General features: G+C 42.0%; 2 protein-coding genes across 2 annotated transcripts; both read right to left on the reverse strand.

Annotated features, from left to right (window-relative positions):
- Positions 1-609: 609 nt before the first annotated feature.
- On the reverse strand, positions 610-6,073 carry si:ch211-231m23.4 (free fatty acid receptor 2). The gene is made up of 2 exons (XM_010899442.2): positions 6,062-6,073; positions 610-1,549 (listed from the first exon to the last, which is right to left on the reverse strand). The coding sequence occupies exons 1-2, from the start codon at positions 6,064-6,066 to the stop codon at positions 610-612; spliced, it is 945 nt and encodes a 314-aa protein (XP_010897744.2). The 5' UTR covers positions 6,067-6,073.
- An 820-nt stretch (positions 6,074-6,893) lies between these two features.
- Positions 6,894-19,431, reverse strand: LOC109614752 (sialic acid-binding Ig-like lectin 5). Its single transcript, XM_034288715.1, has 9 exons — positions 19,397-19,431; positions 14,268-14,621; positions 11,834-12,127; positions 11,374-11,637; positions 10,689-10,982; positions 10,072-10,162; positions 9,937-9,981; positions 7,068-7,262; positions 6,894-6,933 (listed from the first exon to the last, which is right to left on the reverse strand). The coding sequence occupies exons 2-9, from the start codon at positions 14,587-14,589 to the stop codon at positions 6,894-6,896; spliced, it is 1,545 nt and encodes a 514-aa protein (XP_034144606.1). The 5' UTR covers positions 14,590-14,621; positions 19,397-19,431.
- Between the last annotated feature and the right edge of the window lie 490 nt (positions 19,432-19,921).

Raw genomic sequence — 19,921 nt, forward strand, 5'->3', positions numbered from 1 at the left:
TGAAAAAAATAAAACATTATAGTCTGCAACGTGGGAAATACCATGTATAGCCTATTAATGTTTTGAGGAATATGTGTTGTAGTAGATTACTAAACCACATATTCTATGGGTAATCTAATATTAAGGTAGGCATACTCAGTTTTTACCAGCCCAAACCTGAGATACTTAATCAAGAGCTTCAGTCACTAATCTTATTTATCTGATTATCCGTGGTAACTTTTCCCCGCATGCTGATCACCAAAACTTTTGGGTGTGAATAACAATGTTTTCAAGACAATAAAAAAAAAAAAATCTAACATGCAAAGTGACATAACTATTTAGCGCACATATTCTTTTTTTTTTTTTTATTTAAAAGTAATTCAAGAAGTAATCATACATTTTTCAAAAGTATATGTAATCCAATTACAGTTTTCTTTGCTTTTGATGGAACGGATTAGATTTTTTGTAGTCCATTACTCCCCAAACCTGATTAAAGGTTATATGTTAAAGTAATCTAAAAACAATTTTAACAGTTATTTTTATAGTCATGTTTCTGTATTTTGTCTCATAAAGTTTCTCTTTACAAAATGTCATGACACAAAATCCAGTAATAAGAAGTAAAAATCTCAACTACATTTCATCCTCTATGCTCAAATCATCTTTTGTGCTTTCCCTTTGGAGTGCAGCCGGATCCTGTTTTAGTACTAGTATCTTACTGATAGGTATCTTGGTAGTGTTGCGGAATTCAGAGGATGAAAAGTAGAAGATAATGGGATCCAGGCAGGTGTTGAAGGTGCTCAGCAGCAGGGTATAGTACCTCCAATGCGGGCTATTTCCATCCAAAAAACCTGTCACGTGAGAGATGTTGTAGGGTAGGACACAGACCAGGAACACGGCCAGAGTACCCAGCGCCATCCCAATGGCCTTCCGTTTCTGGCCATGGCTGATCCTGGGGCGTGTGTAGAGGATCCAGATGCAGCTGAGGTAGCAGAAGATGCAGACCAGGAGAGGTATGAAGCAGAGGGAAAAGAAGAACCCTAGACGCACCTTTAAGAGCACGTACAGTTGTTCATCAGTGAAGCCCTCATAGCAGACAGTTTTGTTTCCAGAGGAAATGCCCGGGTGGTGCTGGACGATGAACACAATGCTGCAGTGGGCTGCGCTGAAAAGCCACACGATTGTGCTGGCCACCATAGCATAGACAGGCTTGTGGACCTGATGGTAGGTGATGGGAAAGGCTACCCCAATGTAGCGCACCACACTGACAGTCATCAGCAGCAAGGAGCTGGTATAAATAGTGGAGAAGAAGACGAAGGAGGTTATGGAGCAGAGGAACTCAGGCAGGTCCCAATGCATGTTGTTGGCAGCCTCGTACATCTTGAGGGGCAGGAAGAGCAGAAAGACCAGGTCAGACACGGTCAAGTTGAGCAGGAGAATGTCTGTGGGTGTGGGCTTTTTGCGGATCTTGACAGTGAAAGCGTAGAAGGCCAGGAGGTTGGCAGGCAGGCCCAGCAGAAAAGTGATGATGTAGCCAGACAGAATCACATCACTTTTCACCTCTTCCATTGCTCTGACAAGAAGATGTAATCACATTTTTAAACATTGTTTGCAATTATTAAAATGGTTGTTTTCACATTTCCTAAGTACTTTGTTACAAAATCTCAGCCAGTTTCTAATTACCAATAAACAAATCATAATCTGATTATAGCTCCACTCTCCCCACATTAAATGTGCTACATAATTTAAACAAAACATTTAATTTCAGATGGCCATAACCTACCTTGTTGTTGAAGTTTATTGTTGTATTTTTTTATTCAAATGGGTAATTGGCGATATCAGACAAGTGCAGTCAGTCTTCTTGAAGAGATTGTTCTTTTTGGTTAAAACAGTTGTTCTTACGTGCAAATACAGTTCTAAATTGAAATAATGGATTGGTCGGAGGTCTTCTGTAATAAGACTGAAGACACATTGAACCAAAACACCCAGTGAGAGAGCATGGTAATGATTAACTAATATGACAAATGTGAGGGTATTTACATCTGACGTTATAGATAGATAGTTGTAGGGAGTAAAATAAAGGGGTAATTTCAATATTTACTTTGTATAAACAGACATTGCCTGCCCAAGAGAACAGTCATGTAAATGTTGTCAGGGTACTAAGATCCTAACATCTATGCTGCTTTTCCACCACTGGAACTATTCATGCACATAGTCACACGAATCAGCCTCATAGGTTCATGTTTGTGTTTCCATTGCTGTGGACGTAAAACGTGGTGTCATGTTTCATTTGTGGGGGAAACGTGCTAGTGGTAACTTAGACGATTTTAAGTTGGGGACAGTACATTAGATGAGATGGCCAAGAAGAGCCAATGTCTCTTTGAGTGAATGAGTGAGTGACTGACTGACTCTTGGTAAATAGCATAGTGGTTGGAGACACGCATCTCCAAGCAAAAGGACTAGTGCAAATTATGCATTAGGATTTGTTCAGGATAGACAAAACTTTACTGGCAACAACCTTAAGTAGCTACGTTATAGTAAGCCTAAAATAAAACTGTTTGCAGTCATATTCCAACTATTCCTGGTGGTTTTTCAAAGTATGCATCCATGCATGCTTTTTGGGTTGTTGTGCCATGGAATGAAATAGTACAAAACTATCAGGATTTGTTCACGATAGACAGAAACTTTACTGGACTAAAATTGTTTCTGGTGGATTTTCCAAGTATCTATCCATACATGTTTTTAGATCGCAGCCACTTGGGCAGTAAAAGAGTAGGGTTTCCCACAATTCTCTTGTCTTTTCACATGACAAAAATGTCAGTTGGAAAATTGATTCAACAGTAGAAAGGTGATTATTATGCGCTATGCGCTTCAGCACTCGTCAGCCCCGCTCTGTGAGTTTGCGTGGTCTACCACTTCATAGCTGGACTGTTATTGCTCCTAGATGCTCCTAGATGCTTCCATTTGACAATTATAGCACTTACAGTTGGCCAGGGCAGAAATTTCATGACTCCATAGACAAACATGACAATGCCACATTTATAGTCACTGAGCTCTTCAGTATGACCCATTGTACTGCCAATGTTTGTCTATGGAGATTTCAAGGCTATATGCTGGATTTTATGCACCTTTGAGCAATGGGTGTGGCTTAAACACCAGAACTCAATAATTAGTAGGTGTGTCCAGATACCTTTGGCTATATGGTGTACATGTAGCCTAAGCCCTGTTGTTGTTTTCAGAATGACAAAGTAAAATTGTGCCCATTAAACCCAAATATATCACAAAATGTATATGTCAAATCTTATGATCAGTTATACTTCACAAATGTAATGTGTTTGCTGTGACAGAAAGCACATTTGCTCTAACAACAGTTATATTATATGAACCCTCAGTGAGTGGGGAGGGGAAATTATCCTGTAATGTCTTCCACGATATCTGGGAGAGAGAGAGACTTACAATGTGTGCAGACAAGAGTAGATTATAATCTTAAAAGTATGGAAGTTAAAAACAAGATCTGTTAACGAAATATTACCTATAATGCTTTCTAGCCTTTATGATTTAAATGTTAAATTTAAACCCAGAAAAAAAAGAAAAAACACAAAAAACACAAAATAAACACTGAAAAGTTAATCACAATACACTGTCAATTTGGGATTTAACTATGCCAAGTCAAAAAGACTCCCCAGTCTTTTCCAGGCTATACCCTATTGACTAACTGCCTGTCCCTTACTGTCACTCCTCCGGACAGCCCTGTCTGATATTTTTATGAAGGATAAACTTGTTTTATTATAAACGTGAGATTATATAATTTTAAACGTATAGATGTGTCAGGAGGAGCATGCATAGCTTTATAATTAATATTTGTTATGTTATCAAAATGCCCCCACCCCATATCAAACTCACTTCTACAACCTGCATAGTCACCAGTCAATAATTTGACTTTAAGAAAACCAGGAAAGCAGAGAGAAAGACAAGCAGGATACTGCAATGCCACGGAACGCAAATAGGAAAGTTAGCTATATTTGGTTAAAAAAAAATATGTTAAAACAGCTGTACCAACTGCTGTTGGACATTGCCGTCATACCAGCAGAATGTGAAGTCGGGGTCAATGATATTATGTCATGACATTCACAACTCACCACTAATGAACGAAGAAACACTGTTTGCTAGCTTTGTCTGGTTATGAAACCAGATTGCCTTGTTAGCTATTGCATCTAGACCATGACTTATTGACACTATACATTGCAGGGAGCAGTGGGGAACGTTTATCTATTGTAAACTAGTGAGTGAGTTCATGAACATGTTGCTAATTTTTGCCACCAGTATCAGTCCACACAAAAAGCCTTCTTCAACAAGTGAACTGCCAGCTATTTGCTCTTAGTTAATGGTGTGTCTCAGGTCCTTAAGTGTTATTTCCCCCCTCCAGAACAATCCAACCCATTGCAAGTCAAACGGTGATTGGTTGATTCTATTGTCATTGGAAAATGCTCTTCTAATGCAAGTGAATGGCAGTTGCCTTCTGTCAAGACCCTGAAATCTCTGGCTGAACTGTTTGGAGACATCAAAGGAATATTCTGCTTGGATGTTCTTTAGTCCTTAGTGTTAACTCTTCTTTTTCCGACAGCAACTGAATTCATGTAATAAGAAAGGCATTAAAATGTTGGAAAGATTAAAATCAATAAAAAACATCTGAAGGCATAGAAGGCTCTGACGTTTCCCCGCTGTTTGGAAGTAATCAGTGGTCAGACAAAACTCCCTCGGTTGAGGGAAGGTTTCCCCTTCCCTCTGTGTCTCTGGTGTTGTTTTGAGGCATTGTTATGAGACCACGGGAGGCGTTTCTCTTTCCACACAGAATCCTTTTCACAGTGGCCTGGAAACAGGAAGAGGAGAAGTAGAATGTCACGGGGTCTAGGACAGTGTTGACCGAGGTCAGGAGAAGAGCGTAGGGCCGCCAGCTTACATTGTCTTGGATCATATAACCTTGTACATGGGAGACATTATAAGGCAGGAAGCACACTAAAAAGACCAGTAGGGTCCCCAGTGCCATTCCAATGGCCCGATTCTTCTTCTCCGCTCGAAGGTTGGGGGTCCTACTGAGAATGAGGATGAAGTTAAGATAGCAGAATGTGCAGACCAGCAAGGGAATGATAAACAGAACCACGCACAGCTCCAAACGAAAAGGCAGCACTAGCTTCATCTGGTCCTGGGTAAAATTGCTGTAGCAGACAAAAGGTTCAAGGCCCTCCTCCATCCCTGTCTTGCCCTCCACGATGTAGATGAAGCAGAGGTGGCCCATACTGAAGGCCCATATCACCAGGCAGCTCACCACTCCGTACAGCGGCTTGCGTTGTAGCCTGTACTGGACGGGAAAGGTCACACACAGGTAACGGTCAACACTGAGCGCCATCAACAGGAGGGAGCTGGTGTAGATGGTAGAGAAGAACAGGAAGGAGGTGACTTTACACAAAGATCTAGAGAAGGTCCAAACCATGTCCGAGGCAGCCTCGTGTATCTTGAGGGGCAGGAAGAGCAGAAAGACCAGGTCAGACACGGTCAAGTTGAGCAGGAGGATGTCTGTGGGTGTGGGCTTTTTGTGTATTTTCATGATGAAGGCGTAGAGGGCCAGGAGGTTAGCAGGCAGGCCCAGTAAAAAAGTGATGATGTAGACAGACAGAATCACCTTATTAATCACCTTCATGGTTTATGGCTACGAAGCAGAGAAAGACATCGTCCATGACATTGTCAGATAAAACATTTGATTGTTTTATGTGAATAACATTCAACTTTAAATTAAGATCAACCATTATCTAAATATTGATATAGTGCATGAGGCCTTTTGATTGAATATTAAAGAGAAAATTAAACCATCCTTGATATCATCTCCCATTTAATTTTCTATAGTTCAAACTCAAAGTCAGCCATGTCGAAATGAAACCTTTTAAGGTCTATTGTAGCGGCTGATAAACATAAAGGTTGAAGAGAGTGTATAGCTTCAATTTGTAGGCTATTAACTAAACATTTGAACTGCACTGTCATACCTAATGATTAGTTAACAAGTATGAAAAGCTACTGCAGTATTACTCACATCATTAATGGATGAAACCGATGGCTATGGAACGTTGTCTTTAGATTTTGGATTGTTGTTACTTCTCTCCTTAGCTGTTGCGAAGGATTGTCCATCTCTTGCAATTTACATGCTCTTCATTTTGCTTGGACATTTATTTCATTTTAGTAGCACAAGCAAACAGTCACTGGGCGGGTTATTTATCTTTGACTGACTTAAGCAAACGTTATAAAACAGACAAAACTCACTCTGCCTTATCAGTGACATTTTGCATAACTGCCACCGTAGGGTTTGGTTTGACTTAGGGGTTAAGGTGCCACAGTTGTACCTTATTAATACCCTGGTGGAACATCTCACAACAAATAGGCTAATTGGCTACATGTCAGTAACATGATTGGGTATAAAAGGAGCATCCCAGAGAGGATGAGTAAAAAAGTAAAAATGTGGAGCGGTTCACCACTCCATAAAAAACTGTGCAGGTAAATAGTGCAACAATTCTGAAAACCATTGTCTGTAAACACACTTTGTAGCTACATCCACAAATGCAAGTTAAAACTAACATGCAAAAAAGAAACCAGATATAAACAAGATCCAAAGATGCCACAGCCTCCTCCGGGCCCGAGGTCATTTAAGATGGACTGAGACGAAGTGGAAACCTGTTCTGTGGTCTGACTAATCAAAATGTGAAATTATTTTTGGGAATCATGGACACTGCGTCCTCCAGACTAAAGAGAAGAGGAACCATCCGGCTTGTTATCATCGCACAGTTCAAAAGCCAACATCTGTGGTGGTATGGGGGTGCATTAGTGCACTTGGCATGTGTCACATTTGTGAAGGCAACATTATTGATAGTTCAAAGGTTTTGGTAGATGTCATCCATGTCTGGACACAACCTGTGAGAGGGGTACAAGTCTGTTAAACGTTTTTCTTCATTCTTATATTTAGGCCAACAAAATGCATAACCTGATTATACTTGATGTTAGAGTGATATATCATTGATTTTTTTTATAAACCAAACTGAACTTACATTATCTCTGTGTCCTTTTGTAATTTAATCTTTGGATAACTCTTGTTGTTTTTTGCTGTGGTTTGACTGGGCTTCTTGGGCAGAAAGTCATTCTCGTAGATGTCGGATTGCCTTTCTGTCTTTCCTTTTTCCTTAGGCTTTGTCCACTTAGCCTTTTGCTGTGAGCTGGGCTGGAGAGGAGGATCTAGAACAGATCTGTTGTGTTAAAAAATAAACATGACAAAAAAGAATTAACAAAGAAAAGATACAAAGCTACTTACACTATTGTCCTGATTGAGGAGGCATGGACACAAGTGCAGGGATAATGGAGGACATTCAAAAGCAAAACTTTAATTATAACCAAAAAAACACTACGCAACTAGACTGGACTGAAAAGAACAACCCGAAACAAAAGGCCAAACAAAGACCGACAAGATATACTGGGAAAAACATACTTAAATAGGAACAGTGATTAGCGAAACAAGTGAGGGTGATAAACAACCAAGTGTCCGTGATCCAAATGTGGGACAGGGCAAACGAACCAGCCCTGCCAGGACATGACAAACAAGGTCAAATTTGAGCATACAGAGTATACTGTACAGCACTAATGAGCCAGTGGAATCAGTTTTTACATAACCATTTTTCGAATTATAAATGTAATCCAAAACATGTTGTGTGAAAATTATTGGCGCCCTTGTTTTCAGTTGGTTGTGTACCTTCCCATTGCAAGGATAATAACACAAACATTTTCCCAAACATATTTTTATGAGATCAGAACACATTACCATAACCCTAACCCTTTTCCATGTGGTTATCAGATTCATGTCGGCTGTGAGGTTAATCAAAGTCAGGATTGGCTTTACATGTGTATATACCGCATCGTCATTTTTCAACAGCCTGCGTCAACACCCTAAGTGGTTGACACCTTGTAAATGTACCACTATAGGCTTTCGGTTGATAGGAACATTGTCGAAAGACATCTGATGGCTCCATCAGTCAAGGACAACCTCAACTACATATAAAATTGACATGTAGCACAATACAACAGTGTACAAAATGGAGTCTTAGCTAAAGTAAACAAAACATGTCAATATTCATTTTACAGGTCTCGCTCACACTTCAATCCACACAGTGATGTAATTCTGTGTGCTTTTTGGGTCAAGTGTTCCTTTAAGTGGGGGTACACAAACGCACATTCACTTCACACTCAATCTATATCTATCTTTCTTTCAAACACAAACAAATGCACGTATAAGTTTTAGAACACATCAGCTTTTTCAGTTTTTATTGAAATTCACACAGTTAAATGTCTTAATGTAGTCTGAAGTTAAACCAAAGAACAAATAAACAATTGGATAAAAAAATTGAATCATTTTGTTTAACATAATGTAATCTAATCTACAGTTTTGACTCATCAAAGTAGCCACTTTTTGCAGACACTATATATAATGTGAAATATGATGAAAATTACAGGCCTCTCTCATCTTTTTAAGTGGGAGAACTTGCACAATTGGTGGCTGACAAAATACTTTTTTGCCCCACTGTATATATACTGTATATATCATATACACCTACCTCATGTACATTACAACTGCACAAAAATGTCTTATTTATTCATTACAGCATCGGTTGCACTCATTAAACTATATATATATAGATTACATCCACCGTCATTATGTAAATAATAATACCTGGACAAAAATATTTATTTCCATCACCCTTTATACCCTGCTCATTGCGCTATTGTCTCATCAGTCTTATTATGCCATTGTTTTGGTTTATTAGGTGTATTTATGTGTACTGTATATTGCAGTCGGTGACTCTTGTTGTTCATACAATTTCTAGGCGCCTTTTGATGGTGCAGAAAACTGAACTCACTGACACCTCTGCTTTCTTTGCTATTTCTTTAAAGGAAAGACCTACCCTTTTAAAGGTTACAATGGTTAAAGGTTACAATGGTTTGTTAACTGCCTTTTCTCCCTTCATGATACTGAGAAAAAGTGAATGCAAAAAATTTAAAATACAAACAATTAGTTCTATTTTGGGGTCAACATCAAGAGTTCTTTCTCTATCCAGGGTCTGTGTTCTTTTGCCCACCAATTCCTTTTTATTGGCCTGTCTGAGATATGGCTTTGCAACTCTGTATCATGGAGTCACCTCTTCACTGTTGTTGTTGAGACTTTTTGCAGGACCTTTTGCAGGTACTTAATGAAGCTGCCAGTTGAGGATATTTAGTTTATTGGCAAATTCTCACATGGAATAGTCTTCATTTCTCAGAACAAGAGTAGACTGGTGAGTTTTAGAAGACAGTTCTTTGTTTCTGGCTATTTTCTGCCTGTAATCAAACACACAAATGCTGATGCTGAAGATACTGATGTAGTCTAAAGAAGGACTGTTTTATTGCTTCTTTAATCAGCGCAACAGTTTCATCATTAACCATCTCAAAAGTGTTTTCTAATTAGCCTTTAAAAGGATTAACAAACACAATGTGCCATTGGAACACAGGACTGACGACTGTTGATAATGGGCTTCTGTATTCCATTAAACATCAGCTGTTTCCAGCTATAATAGTCATTTACAGCATTAACAATGTCTACAATGTATTTCTGATCAACTGGAATGGACAAAAAAAAGCTTCTTTTTTTTTTAAACCAGGACATTTCTAAGTGACCCCAAACCTTTGAATGGTAGTATACATTTGAGAAAGAATTTGTACTTGCGTACACATTATAATGTGCAATTTAAATATATTTCTGTTAATAAACCACAATATATTCCACATGTTGAAAATTACAACATATCTAATAAGCTGTGTTATTCTATGCAGCATTTACTTCTCATCTCTATTAAAGATGGCAATCATTATGAAGGTATGAGAAAAGGACAGTACCTTAATGGAATATCCAAAGTAGGGCGATCACATCTGGCCTTTTGTCTACAGATAATAAAGTGTAAAAGGGAGACATCATTCCAGATGAAATCTAGTGGTTACATTTTTTATATTATGGAGAGCACTGGCACACACCTCTTTCTGCAGCATATACTGCAAATAAAAGATACAGCTCCAAATAGAATTATGCATCCGAAAGCCAAAGCAGTCAACATCCATTGAAGAACTAAAAGAAAGAAAAAGAGAGAAAAAAGTGGGAAAACATTGGAGGAATAACTGTCGCTGTGTACAGATTATGTCAGAAAAGAGACAATGTTAATTTCAGCAGAAAAGTCTGTCCTGCCCATGGACAGCAATGTATGAGGTCGCACCTATACTAAGTTAGCCATAATAGTGAAATTCTATTTTCGCCTTATACTACTTGGATGTACTGTGTAGGATATATGTCAAGAAGAAAAATGTCCATCAGCTAGCTTTTCAGGTTCATATCAGTCGGTGTATTCCTCTATCTCTAAAAAGTGATGTCTACATTCATTAAAGTTTTCTCCAAGACATTATTCCAGTTGGTGACTACACAATGACTGGACATAAATAAACAACAGAAAGGCATAGGGAAAAACCATGCATGAATACGCTGACACTTCAAATATCAATACCTTTTATAGTATAATTAGAATTATTCCTATTTTCTATGGTAAAAATCATACACAAAGGTCTCCTTTAACAACATAAACTACTCCCTGAAAGCTTACACTGTCCACATTCAACTCCAGTGTCAACTTGCAGTAGCTGGTTCTCCATGGCCAGCGAGTTAGTAGCTATGCAGGAGACATTTAGTTTTCTTTCCACCGGTCCAGTGAACTCTGCTGACACCAGGTTTTCTCTAGCTGTGATAATGTAGGATGATGTGAAGGATGATGGGAGAGTGGTGCTTCCATTGATCCTCCAGTGCAGACTGGCATTAGGGCGGGCCTCTGCCCGACACACACAGTGGAGGACCCCGGCCCACAAGCAGCAGGAGGAGTCAGAGAGGATGACCGGGGGGACTGGGGAAGATGCCAAACTTAAACTCACAGGTTACCGAAATTGTTGTGTGACACTGAACATTTGTCTTCTGTTCCAAGTGGATGAAAAACAATGAAAATGTAACTCTGTCTGGCCTAATGTGGTCTAGCATTCTAAGCTGCTGACTCAGGTGCGCGTACTGCTTCATTATGGGTTTGAATTTTGCCTACTGCTCTTTCAGCAAAAACTCTCTCCTGTCTTTCACACCATTCCAGTCCAATAAAACATAAAATGGTGGAAAAGTGAAAATATCTGTTTTTTTACACCCATAATGTATTCCTGCAATAAATTTTTTTTATGTGAACAACTATAATGTTCAGTTCCATTTGAAACTGTGGAACTAGATAAAAGCGGGAACATGACAATACTTACAGTTCATATCCAGAAACAGCCAGCCTGACTGCTTTGATCCAATATGGTTTTGGACAATACAGGAGAATGAGGTATCTTGGCTTATGTTGTTATAGACCATTTTGCTTTGGGTTGAATTCTCCTGGAAGCTTTGGCCACCCTGTCGTATGATCCACAAATATCTGCTTGGCGGAGGGTTGCTGTCAGCTACACATTCCAGGTGGACATTACTACCAAGAATGATTGGCTGTTCCTGCACCTTCACAGTTACACCATCAGGTGCATCTGTTGATGAAGCAGACAAACATGCAGAATTTGTGTGACTCCCAGTCTGTATGCCTTGTAATTTACACTGTAAACGTGTATGAAACCTGTATATTACACTGTAAACCTTTATGAAACCTCTGTATTTACACTGTAAACCTGCATGAACAAAAAAGTTAATCAATTGACAATAAAACGGACAAGACCCGAAACGTACATAAGATGTTAAAAAGTAGTTGTTCACTCTCAGCGTAGACCGTAGAAAACTTTGATGTGCATTTAATCTCTTTGTTGTGCAGTTGGCGCTTTGCTATTCCTTGTATTGTCTTTGTTGATATCCACAGACCTCCCGTTTCCTTCAGTGAAGTCATAGATGTAAAGTTTTCAGGCAAAAGTTTCAAGCGAAGGGATGGAGGAGTGGAAGGGCAGGAATGAATGATGCTACAGTTGGCCTGGAAAAAATCTCCCTCCACCACTGAATTCTGAATGGATAGCACAGGAGCTTTTCTTTCTGCAAATACATTATTATTGTCAGTAAATGTACATTTTAGGAGACAAATTATCTTATCTAGAGTGCATTACAGTAATGAGTTCCTAGATTTTCATAATGAATTTGTGTGAGAGTTGGAGGGGTCTTTATAATGTGTGGTTGTATGCATGTGTGTGTACGTATGTGAAAGGTGTTTATGAATGTTCAAATGGGGGGATCATTTATGTTGAAAGGTTGACACGTAATTTTACCCTCACTTAATTATTATGTGTGTTTGCTTCAGCTCGCTTAAATTTTTATGTACACATGCTTTTGTTAAAATTTGTGTATGTTACAAGACTGCACTATGATCAGGTTTTATGCAAATCATTAGACAGAATCCTTGTAACAATAATGCTATCTTTGGAAAGCATTAATTCAATGTAGCTAGAAAGTGATGGACATTGCATGCTGGCTAACTAAACGGCACGTACCAATTGCCAGGCCACCTACTTATAAGCACCAGGCCACCTACTTATGAAAGTGTAAGGCCACCGATTAGCCACCAAAACTCTGTCAAACAGCAGGGCTTAGGCTACATGTACACCATATCGCCAAATGTATCTGGATACAACTACTAATTATTGAGTTCAGGTGTTTAAGCCACACCCATTGCTCACAAGTCAGGAGAACGTTACCTACCGGGAGAACGTTACCTACCGGAATACCTAGTGCCTACTGTAAAGAGGGATAAAGGTATGGGGCTATGTTTCAGGGAGTGGGGTAGGCCCCTTACAGTAGTTCCAGTGAAGGGTCATCTTTATGTTACAGGATACAAAAACATTTTAGACAATTGGGTACTTCGTGGCAACAATTTGTGAAATGCCCTGTCCTATTCCAGCATGACTGTGCCCATGCACAAAATGGAGTCCATAAAGACATGGTTGAACAAGCTTGGTGTAGAGGAACTTGAGTGGCCTGCAGAGAGCCCTGACCTCAACCACACTGAACACCTTTGGAATTGATTGTGAGCCAGGCCTTCTCGTCCAAAAGCAGTGCCTAACCGCACAAGGTCTCTTTTTGCTGAATGGGCACAAATTCCCTCAGAGAAAATCAAAAATCTTGTGGGAAAGGCTTCCCAGAGGAGTGGCGGCTGTTACAGCTGCATAGGGGGACCAAATCCATATTAATGCCCATGGTTTTGGAATGGGATGTCTAAAACCTCATGTAGGTGTGATGGTCGGGTGTCCACAAAAATGTGGTCATAGTGTATATACTAGTTTCAGTGTTGTTCAAATCCTCCAACCTTTTGGAATACATACTGTTTCAGTTAGAATTGCTTAAAACCTAATGAAAAACATCTGAGAAAGAAAACCCTCTTTTAATATAGCGAGGGGCAGTGTTTATCATAATCGGTAATAAAATGACAATGCATTTATTTTGCTAGCCAGTTCTTTATTTACACATGTGTAGTAGTTACAGAGGCCCTCATTCATGAAACGTGTATGACCTTAAAATGATAGTGAGATCGTTTCAGCGACAGAGCAGGTGTTTATCTCTGTGTGGAGAGCGTGTAAGCCAACGTCCAAAAATGTAATGATGCTTAATTTGCATAAAGACCATCATTATCATGAAAAACTACAGTCTCAGTAACAACAACCACAATTATAATAATAATGGGCAATATAAAATAAAATGACTAGAAATGTAGCACATCCAAATGTATCAACATATTTAATAATGTATTGCTACCTTATTAATGTATAATTTATTCCTTTCACTTTATGCTGCATTTTCTTGTTTCTGCTTCTGTTCATGCATTTGTAACGTTTGTATTGTCTTTGTGTATGTAATGTGTTAGACAAGTTAACTTGATTTGTCTTGCTTTTCCTAAGTCACTCATGCCTTTATGATCTCCATGCTAAATAAGGACAGGTGCAGCACGTTCTGATGTCCACGGCTATTTATCAAACTGCAATGACATCTACACTCATTTGGAAGAGGTGCGGCAGTTTTGTAAATCACTCTTGGAAATGATCGTACATCTCTCCCCACACTTGAATCTGAGATCTTTTCTGAGAAGGTTTCATGAATGTAGTACTTGGTCAGTATGTATTTCTTTATCCCGAAAACACAAACACAAACTACACAGTGTTATTCACTTCTACAAGACAGTGCTCACCAGTAACTTTTATTCGAATTTTCTGTTCATAGAACTTCTGTTTCTCCACTTCAGGGTTGATCCACACATAAAGGCAGAGGTTATCGTCTGTCCACGTCACACGCTCCATCCTTAGTGTGCAGTCACCCTCGCTGGCATTACCCACTGATGTACGCCCTTTAAAGTTGGTCCCCACGCTGGCCGGGTCCTTGCCGTCATAGACCTTAGGGTAGGATATACTATGGTACTCATACCAGATGACCCGGTAATGGGGAGCGGTCTGACAGGAGACTTCTACACAGCTGCCATCCACTGCCATCACAGTGTCTGGGACCTTCACCATCCAACTGTGACAAAGCGAGCCAAGTAGCAACCCTGAGGAAAAAAGCAGAACCAATTGGTTTGCATTGTATCCATCTTTTTTAATGCATTTTATAAAACTGGTCGTAGATCCAGGATGCTGACCAGCATTCCATGTCTTGTGGAATTGGCAGTCACATGATCACATAGAATGGAAGAACATTCAGAGGTGGTAGACAGTGAATGCTGGTCAGCATCCTGACTTGCAGTTCAAGTCATCTCAATAATATTGCATTTATCAAGTCACAGTAAGGGACTGGGTAAATACAAGTCAGCAGCAATTGTTATGGAAATTCAGAACTAAGGTGCATTTGAGAAATGTCTGCTTTTCTATTGCCTGGTATGTAACTCTTTTCTTTGATTGTGAGACACATGTCTGTATAAATATCAGAGCATCACTAGCTACTCTGACCATGTTCCTCTGCTTAAACCAAGAAGTGTATCTGTCCTTTGCTCCTTAGGAATGTAGGAGAGGGGGATCTGGTATTTACCTAGGGGGGATCATTGACTGGTATCGGTAGATTATAAGGTTATTCATTAATCTGCGCATCTGTACAACTCATCAGGGCATCTATTGTCAATCTGGATGCTGTAAGAGCTCTTTAGAGTTCAAGAGGTTACCCATGTGGGGAGGACAGCTTGCCCCTTGTGTGAAGCCTAGGTATTGACAGAACAAAGGGAATGTGTTTTATTGACAAAGACAGATGGGCAGCATCTTACCACTCCCCTTTTAACTGTAATAAATACAGACTGTTCATGTACTTCAGAGACTCCTCTGATTATTTTGTAAGCGTTTGACGCTTCTCTCTATTTGCAAATATACTGTTAATTATGCCAAGAGAAGAGAATTTTGTCTCGGTACTTCCTCCTTTAAGAGTTCTGATCGATGGAATTGCCATCACACAATTCATCCAGATAAATGCCAATAGAAAATCTAAAATGTTCAAAAATATAGCTTCACTGTCATTACATTTCTTTATTTTGACACAACTGAGTTAGCTCAGGTTGGCTAGCAACTTAGCAGTGACCAAAGATTGTTAGCTTGCAAGGCAACCATTTTTGAGGGAACAGACAGCAAGTCTTTTTACAGTCCTCGCAAAATCACTAATGACTGTGTCACATCTGTGGCAACAAGACTAAAATAAAAATAACCATTCCAAAGAATTCATACCCCTACTTAATTACAAATAGTGCATTAACATTTAGTTCTGTTTGATATATATACAGCTCCAGAAAAAATTAAGAGACCACTGCAACTTTTTCTTTACTTTGCAAAAAATTTAAAAGGAAACTTTCGAGTGAGTAACAGAAGCGTTCAATTTGCAATCATCTCTTAATTTTATTAATTTATTAATCACTCAAAACCTTCCTTTTCAACTTTTGTGGAAAGGAAAGAAAAAGGTGCAGTGGTCTCTTAATTTTTTCCGGAGTTATATATTAACTCCAAATCAATTATTGTATATTTGTTTTATGTTGGGAAATATTTGTATGAAAAATACAAACAATGAAATGCTGTATTCAACCCTTAGAATATAGAATATCTCAGTTTACACAGATGAGGGAAATGAGGACACAAATAACTTACTATTGTCCTCCATCAGTGAACATTTAAAATTGCTGTCATATTCTGGTAACTACCTGACTGTAGAAAAAACATTGGTCAGGCTGTGAATTTTAAGAAAAAAAAAGTTGGATCAATAATTATTAGGTGAAAGCTGCATCACACCACCAGGCACTTGTAAAAAAAAGAAGTCTGTTGCGAACAACTCAAAACCTCGAGAGAAGACTCGTAAGAGGCCAACGATCACTTTGAAGGAGCTATAGAGTTCAGTGGCTGTAGTGAAGTAATGTTGCACCAGTCAACGAGTCAAAAGCTCTGCACCACACTGGTCTGTATGAGAGGGTGGCAAGAAAGATGCCATTACAAGAAGTACCTGAAATCAAGTCTGGAGTTTGCCAGAAATCAAGAGATTGACCAAGGTTGTGGTCAAGTGAGACTAGAATAGAGATTATTTGGGACAAAATACAGGGAAATAATACAACAGAACTTGCTTCTGTCTGTGAAATAAATACTATTTTGGGAGGAAATGTACCTTTCAGCAAGACAATGACACCAAGCAATAGGCAAAAGCAACACTGAATTGCCTCAAGAACAAAAGGGTAAACGTCCTACAGTGGCCCTGTCTCAATCAGGACCTGATCTCAATCAGGACCTGTGGCACTAAATTGAACAGTCTGGAGCAATTTGCCAAGAACAATGGGCCGCATTTTTTCCAACTAAGGGTATGCTGAGTACTCCGACAAAATGAGTACTGTTAAAAAAGAGCAATTTGCCAGATACGGATATGATGTAATTATTTAATGTACTTTAATTTCAGATTTTTTTGTGATCTAAGGGTTCCCCTTTGATGCCCTTCTATATATTCCTTTATATATTCTTAGACTGATCTTAGACTGATCACATCTTCCAATCTGTAACAACTTGTCAAGGTGTAGTGTTGGAGGGAACCAGGCGCAGGCAGTACTCTCGTTCGTGGGATTTATTAAAACAACAAACAAACCAAACACGAACGGAAAAACAATACTAATGACTGAATGAAATAAAAGTGCGCAACATGCGTCTTAACAATTAACATTCAAACAGTACATTCAATAACACTCACCGATTAAATGCACAAACAGCAACAATGACAGCGACAGCAACAATGATCCACAATGTGGGGAGCAGAGGGGAAACATATATACACATACAAACGAGCTAGATTGGGACCTGGTGTGGAAGATGGGAAACATGTGACAGTCCGGGATGTGTTCGTGAGAATATGGGAACTTGTGGAAATATGGCACGGTGGCGCTGCTGCTCACCGCACCATGACAGTACCCCCCCCCAAAGGCCCGGCCACCGGACGGGCCAAGACGAACCCCAGCCCAAGGGAGGGGGGGCTGGGCAGCACAGTACCCCCATCGGCACAAACCCGCCGAGGGGGCGGAACAGCCGAGACTAACCAGGGTGGCGGAGCCGTCGGGACAGGCCGGGGAGGCAGAACCGGCCGAAGATCAGGAGCCGGCGGAGGGTCAGGAGCCGGGAGAGCCGACGGAGGGTCGGTGGCCGGCGGAGGGTCAGAGGCCGGGAGAGCCGACGGAGGGTCGGTGGCCGGCGGAGGGTCAGAGGCCGGGAGAGCCGACGGAGGGTCGGTGGCCGGCGGAGGGTCAGAGGCCGGGAGAGCCGACGGAGGGTCGGTGGCCGGAAGAGCCGACGGAGGGTCGGTAGCCGGAAGAGCCGACGGAGGGTCGGTAGCCGGAAGAGCCGACGGAGGGTCGGTAGCCGGAAGAGCCGACGGAGGGTCGGTAGCCGGAAGAGCCGACGGAGGGTCGGTAGCCGGAAGAGCCGACGGAGGGTCGGTAGCCGGAAGAGCCGACGGAGGGTCGGTAGCCGGAAGAGCCGACGGAGGGTCGGTAGCCGGAAGAGCCGAAGGAGGGTCGGTAGCCGGAAGAGCCGAAGGAGGGTCGGTAGCCGGAAGAGCCGAAGGAGGGTCGGTAGCCGGAAGAGCCGAAGGAGGGTCGGTAGCCGGAAGAGCCGAAGGAGGCGCCGGGGCGGCCGGGACAGGAGAGGGCGGTGGCAGCCAAACCCCGGCAAGCTCAGGCGGTGCAGGCCACTCCTCCTCGGCCTCAGGCGGTGCAGGCCACTCCTCCTCGGCCTCAGGCGGTGCAGGCCACTCCTCCTCGGCCTCAGGCGGTGCAGGCCACTCCTCCTCGGCCTCAGGCGGTGCAGGCCACTCCTCCTCGGCCTCAGGCGGTGCAGGCCACTCCTCCTCGGCCTCAGGCGGTGCAGGCCACTCCTCCTCGGCCTCAGGCGGTGCAGGCTGCTGCCTCTGGCAGGAAGGAGGCGCTGGCTGCTGCTCCAATGCAGCAGGGGGCGCTGACTGCCGCTGCTGGCAGGTAGGAGGCACTGGCTGCTGCTCCAAAGCAGCAGGGGGCGCTGACTGCCGCTGCTCCAATGCAGCAGGGGGCGCTGACTGCCGCTGCTGGCAGGTAGGAGGAGCTGGCTGCTGCTCCAATGCAGCAGTGGGCAATCGGCGCCGTGGCGCAGGGACAGGGGCGGCGGAAGGCCGCGGAGCAGGAAGCGGTGTGCGCCTAATTGCCAGCCTACAGCCTGGCCAGCCTGCACGGGGTCGAGGAGGCACCGGACATAGAGGGGGCGCCGTCGGGACTTCCCCCGGGCACCCACTCAGCCCCCCCCTAAAATTTTCCTGGGGGGACCTCGGACCAAGCGTTGGGCACCTCGCCCTCTTCTTCCTCCGGCCTCGCCTGCGTCCTGTCCTTCCTGCCTCCTGCATGTCCTGCAGGAGACCCTTCACCAGCTCCCTTTGCTCTTTGGTGAGGGGCTTGACCACTCCATACTGGTCCATGCCCCACAGCGGCACCACGAACCCGTCTTGGGGCAACCCCCAGCACAGCTCCCCAAGGGGATCCTCCTCCACTCTCTCATAGACCGCTTCATCGTCATCTGAGGAGAGGGAGTCAGACCCCCAATCGCCCCTCCAGGTATATACCCTCTCTGGAGGGACTGCCTGCTGGTTCCAGGTTTGGTGGATCATTCTGTAACAACTTGTCAAGGTGTAGTGTTGGAGGGAACCAGGCGCAGGCAGTACTCTCGTTCGTGGGATTTATTAAAACAACAAACAAACCAAACACGAACGGAAAAACAATACTAATGACTGAATGAAATAAAAGTGCGCAACATGCGTCTTAACAATTAACATTCAAACAGTACATTCAATAACACTCACCGATTAAATGCACAAACAGCAACAATGACAGCGACAGCAACAATGATCCACAATGTGGGGAGCAGAGGGGAAACATATATACACATACAAACGAGCTAGATTGGGACCTGGTGTGGAAGATGGGAAACATGTGACAGTCCGGGATGTGTTCGTGAGAATATGGGAACTTGTGGAAATATGGCACGGTGGCGCTGCTGCTCACCGCACCATGACACAATCCTCCTGATCCATCTGGTCAGTCGCGGCTCCGGCGGTCAACGCCACCGGCCTTCTAGCTGCCACCGTCCCTATTAATCACACCTGGTCTCTTAATTGTCTTGTCCCCATCGTCACACACATCAGTGTGTGTATATATGTCTCCTCTGCCCCTCATTCTGTTTTCGTCAATGGTACGTTACGTATTTGCTTATATGGACTTCAACAAGTATCTTACGCATAAAGCATTACTCCTACATTTCTGGAATACATTTCTGAACACAAGACCCTATACCTGGTTTCTCCTACACAACCTGACACTGATTGGCA

Source organism: Esox lucius, chromosome 20 (genome assembly GCF_011004845.1).
Source record: "Esox lucius isolate fEsoLuc1 chromosome 20, fEsoLuc1.pri, whole genome shotgun sequence".
Lineage (NCBI taxonomy): Eukaryota > Metazoa > Chordata > Actinopteri > Esociformes > Esocidae > Esox > Esox lucius.

Coding starts and splice junctions, on each gene's coding strand:
- LOC109614752 (XM_034288715.1), bottom strand. CDS start 14,589: ATGGTGAAGGTCCCAGACACTGTGATGGCAGTGGATGGCAGCTGTGTA. Junction 11,638..11,833: donor ACTACTTTTTAACATCTTAT/GTACGTTTCGGG, acceptor CTTCATCAACAG/ATGCACCTGATGGTGTAACT. Junction 10,983..11,373: donor GCTGTTTCTGGATATGAACT/GTAAGTATTGTC, acceptor CATCTTCCCCAG/TCCCCCCGGTCATCCTCTCT.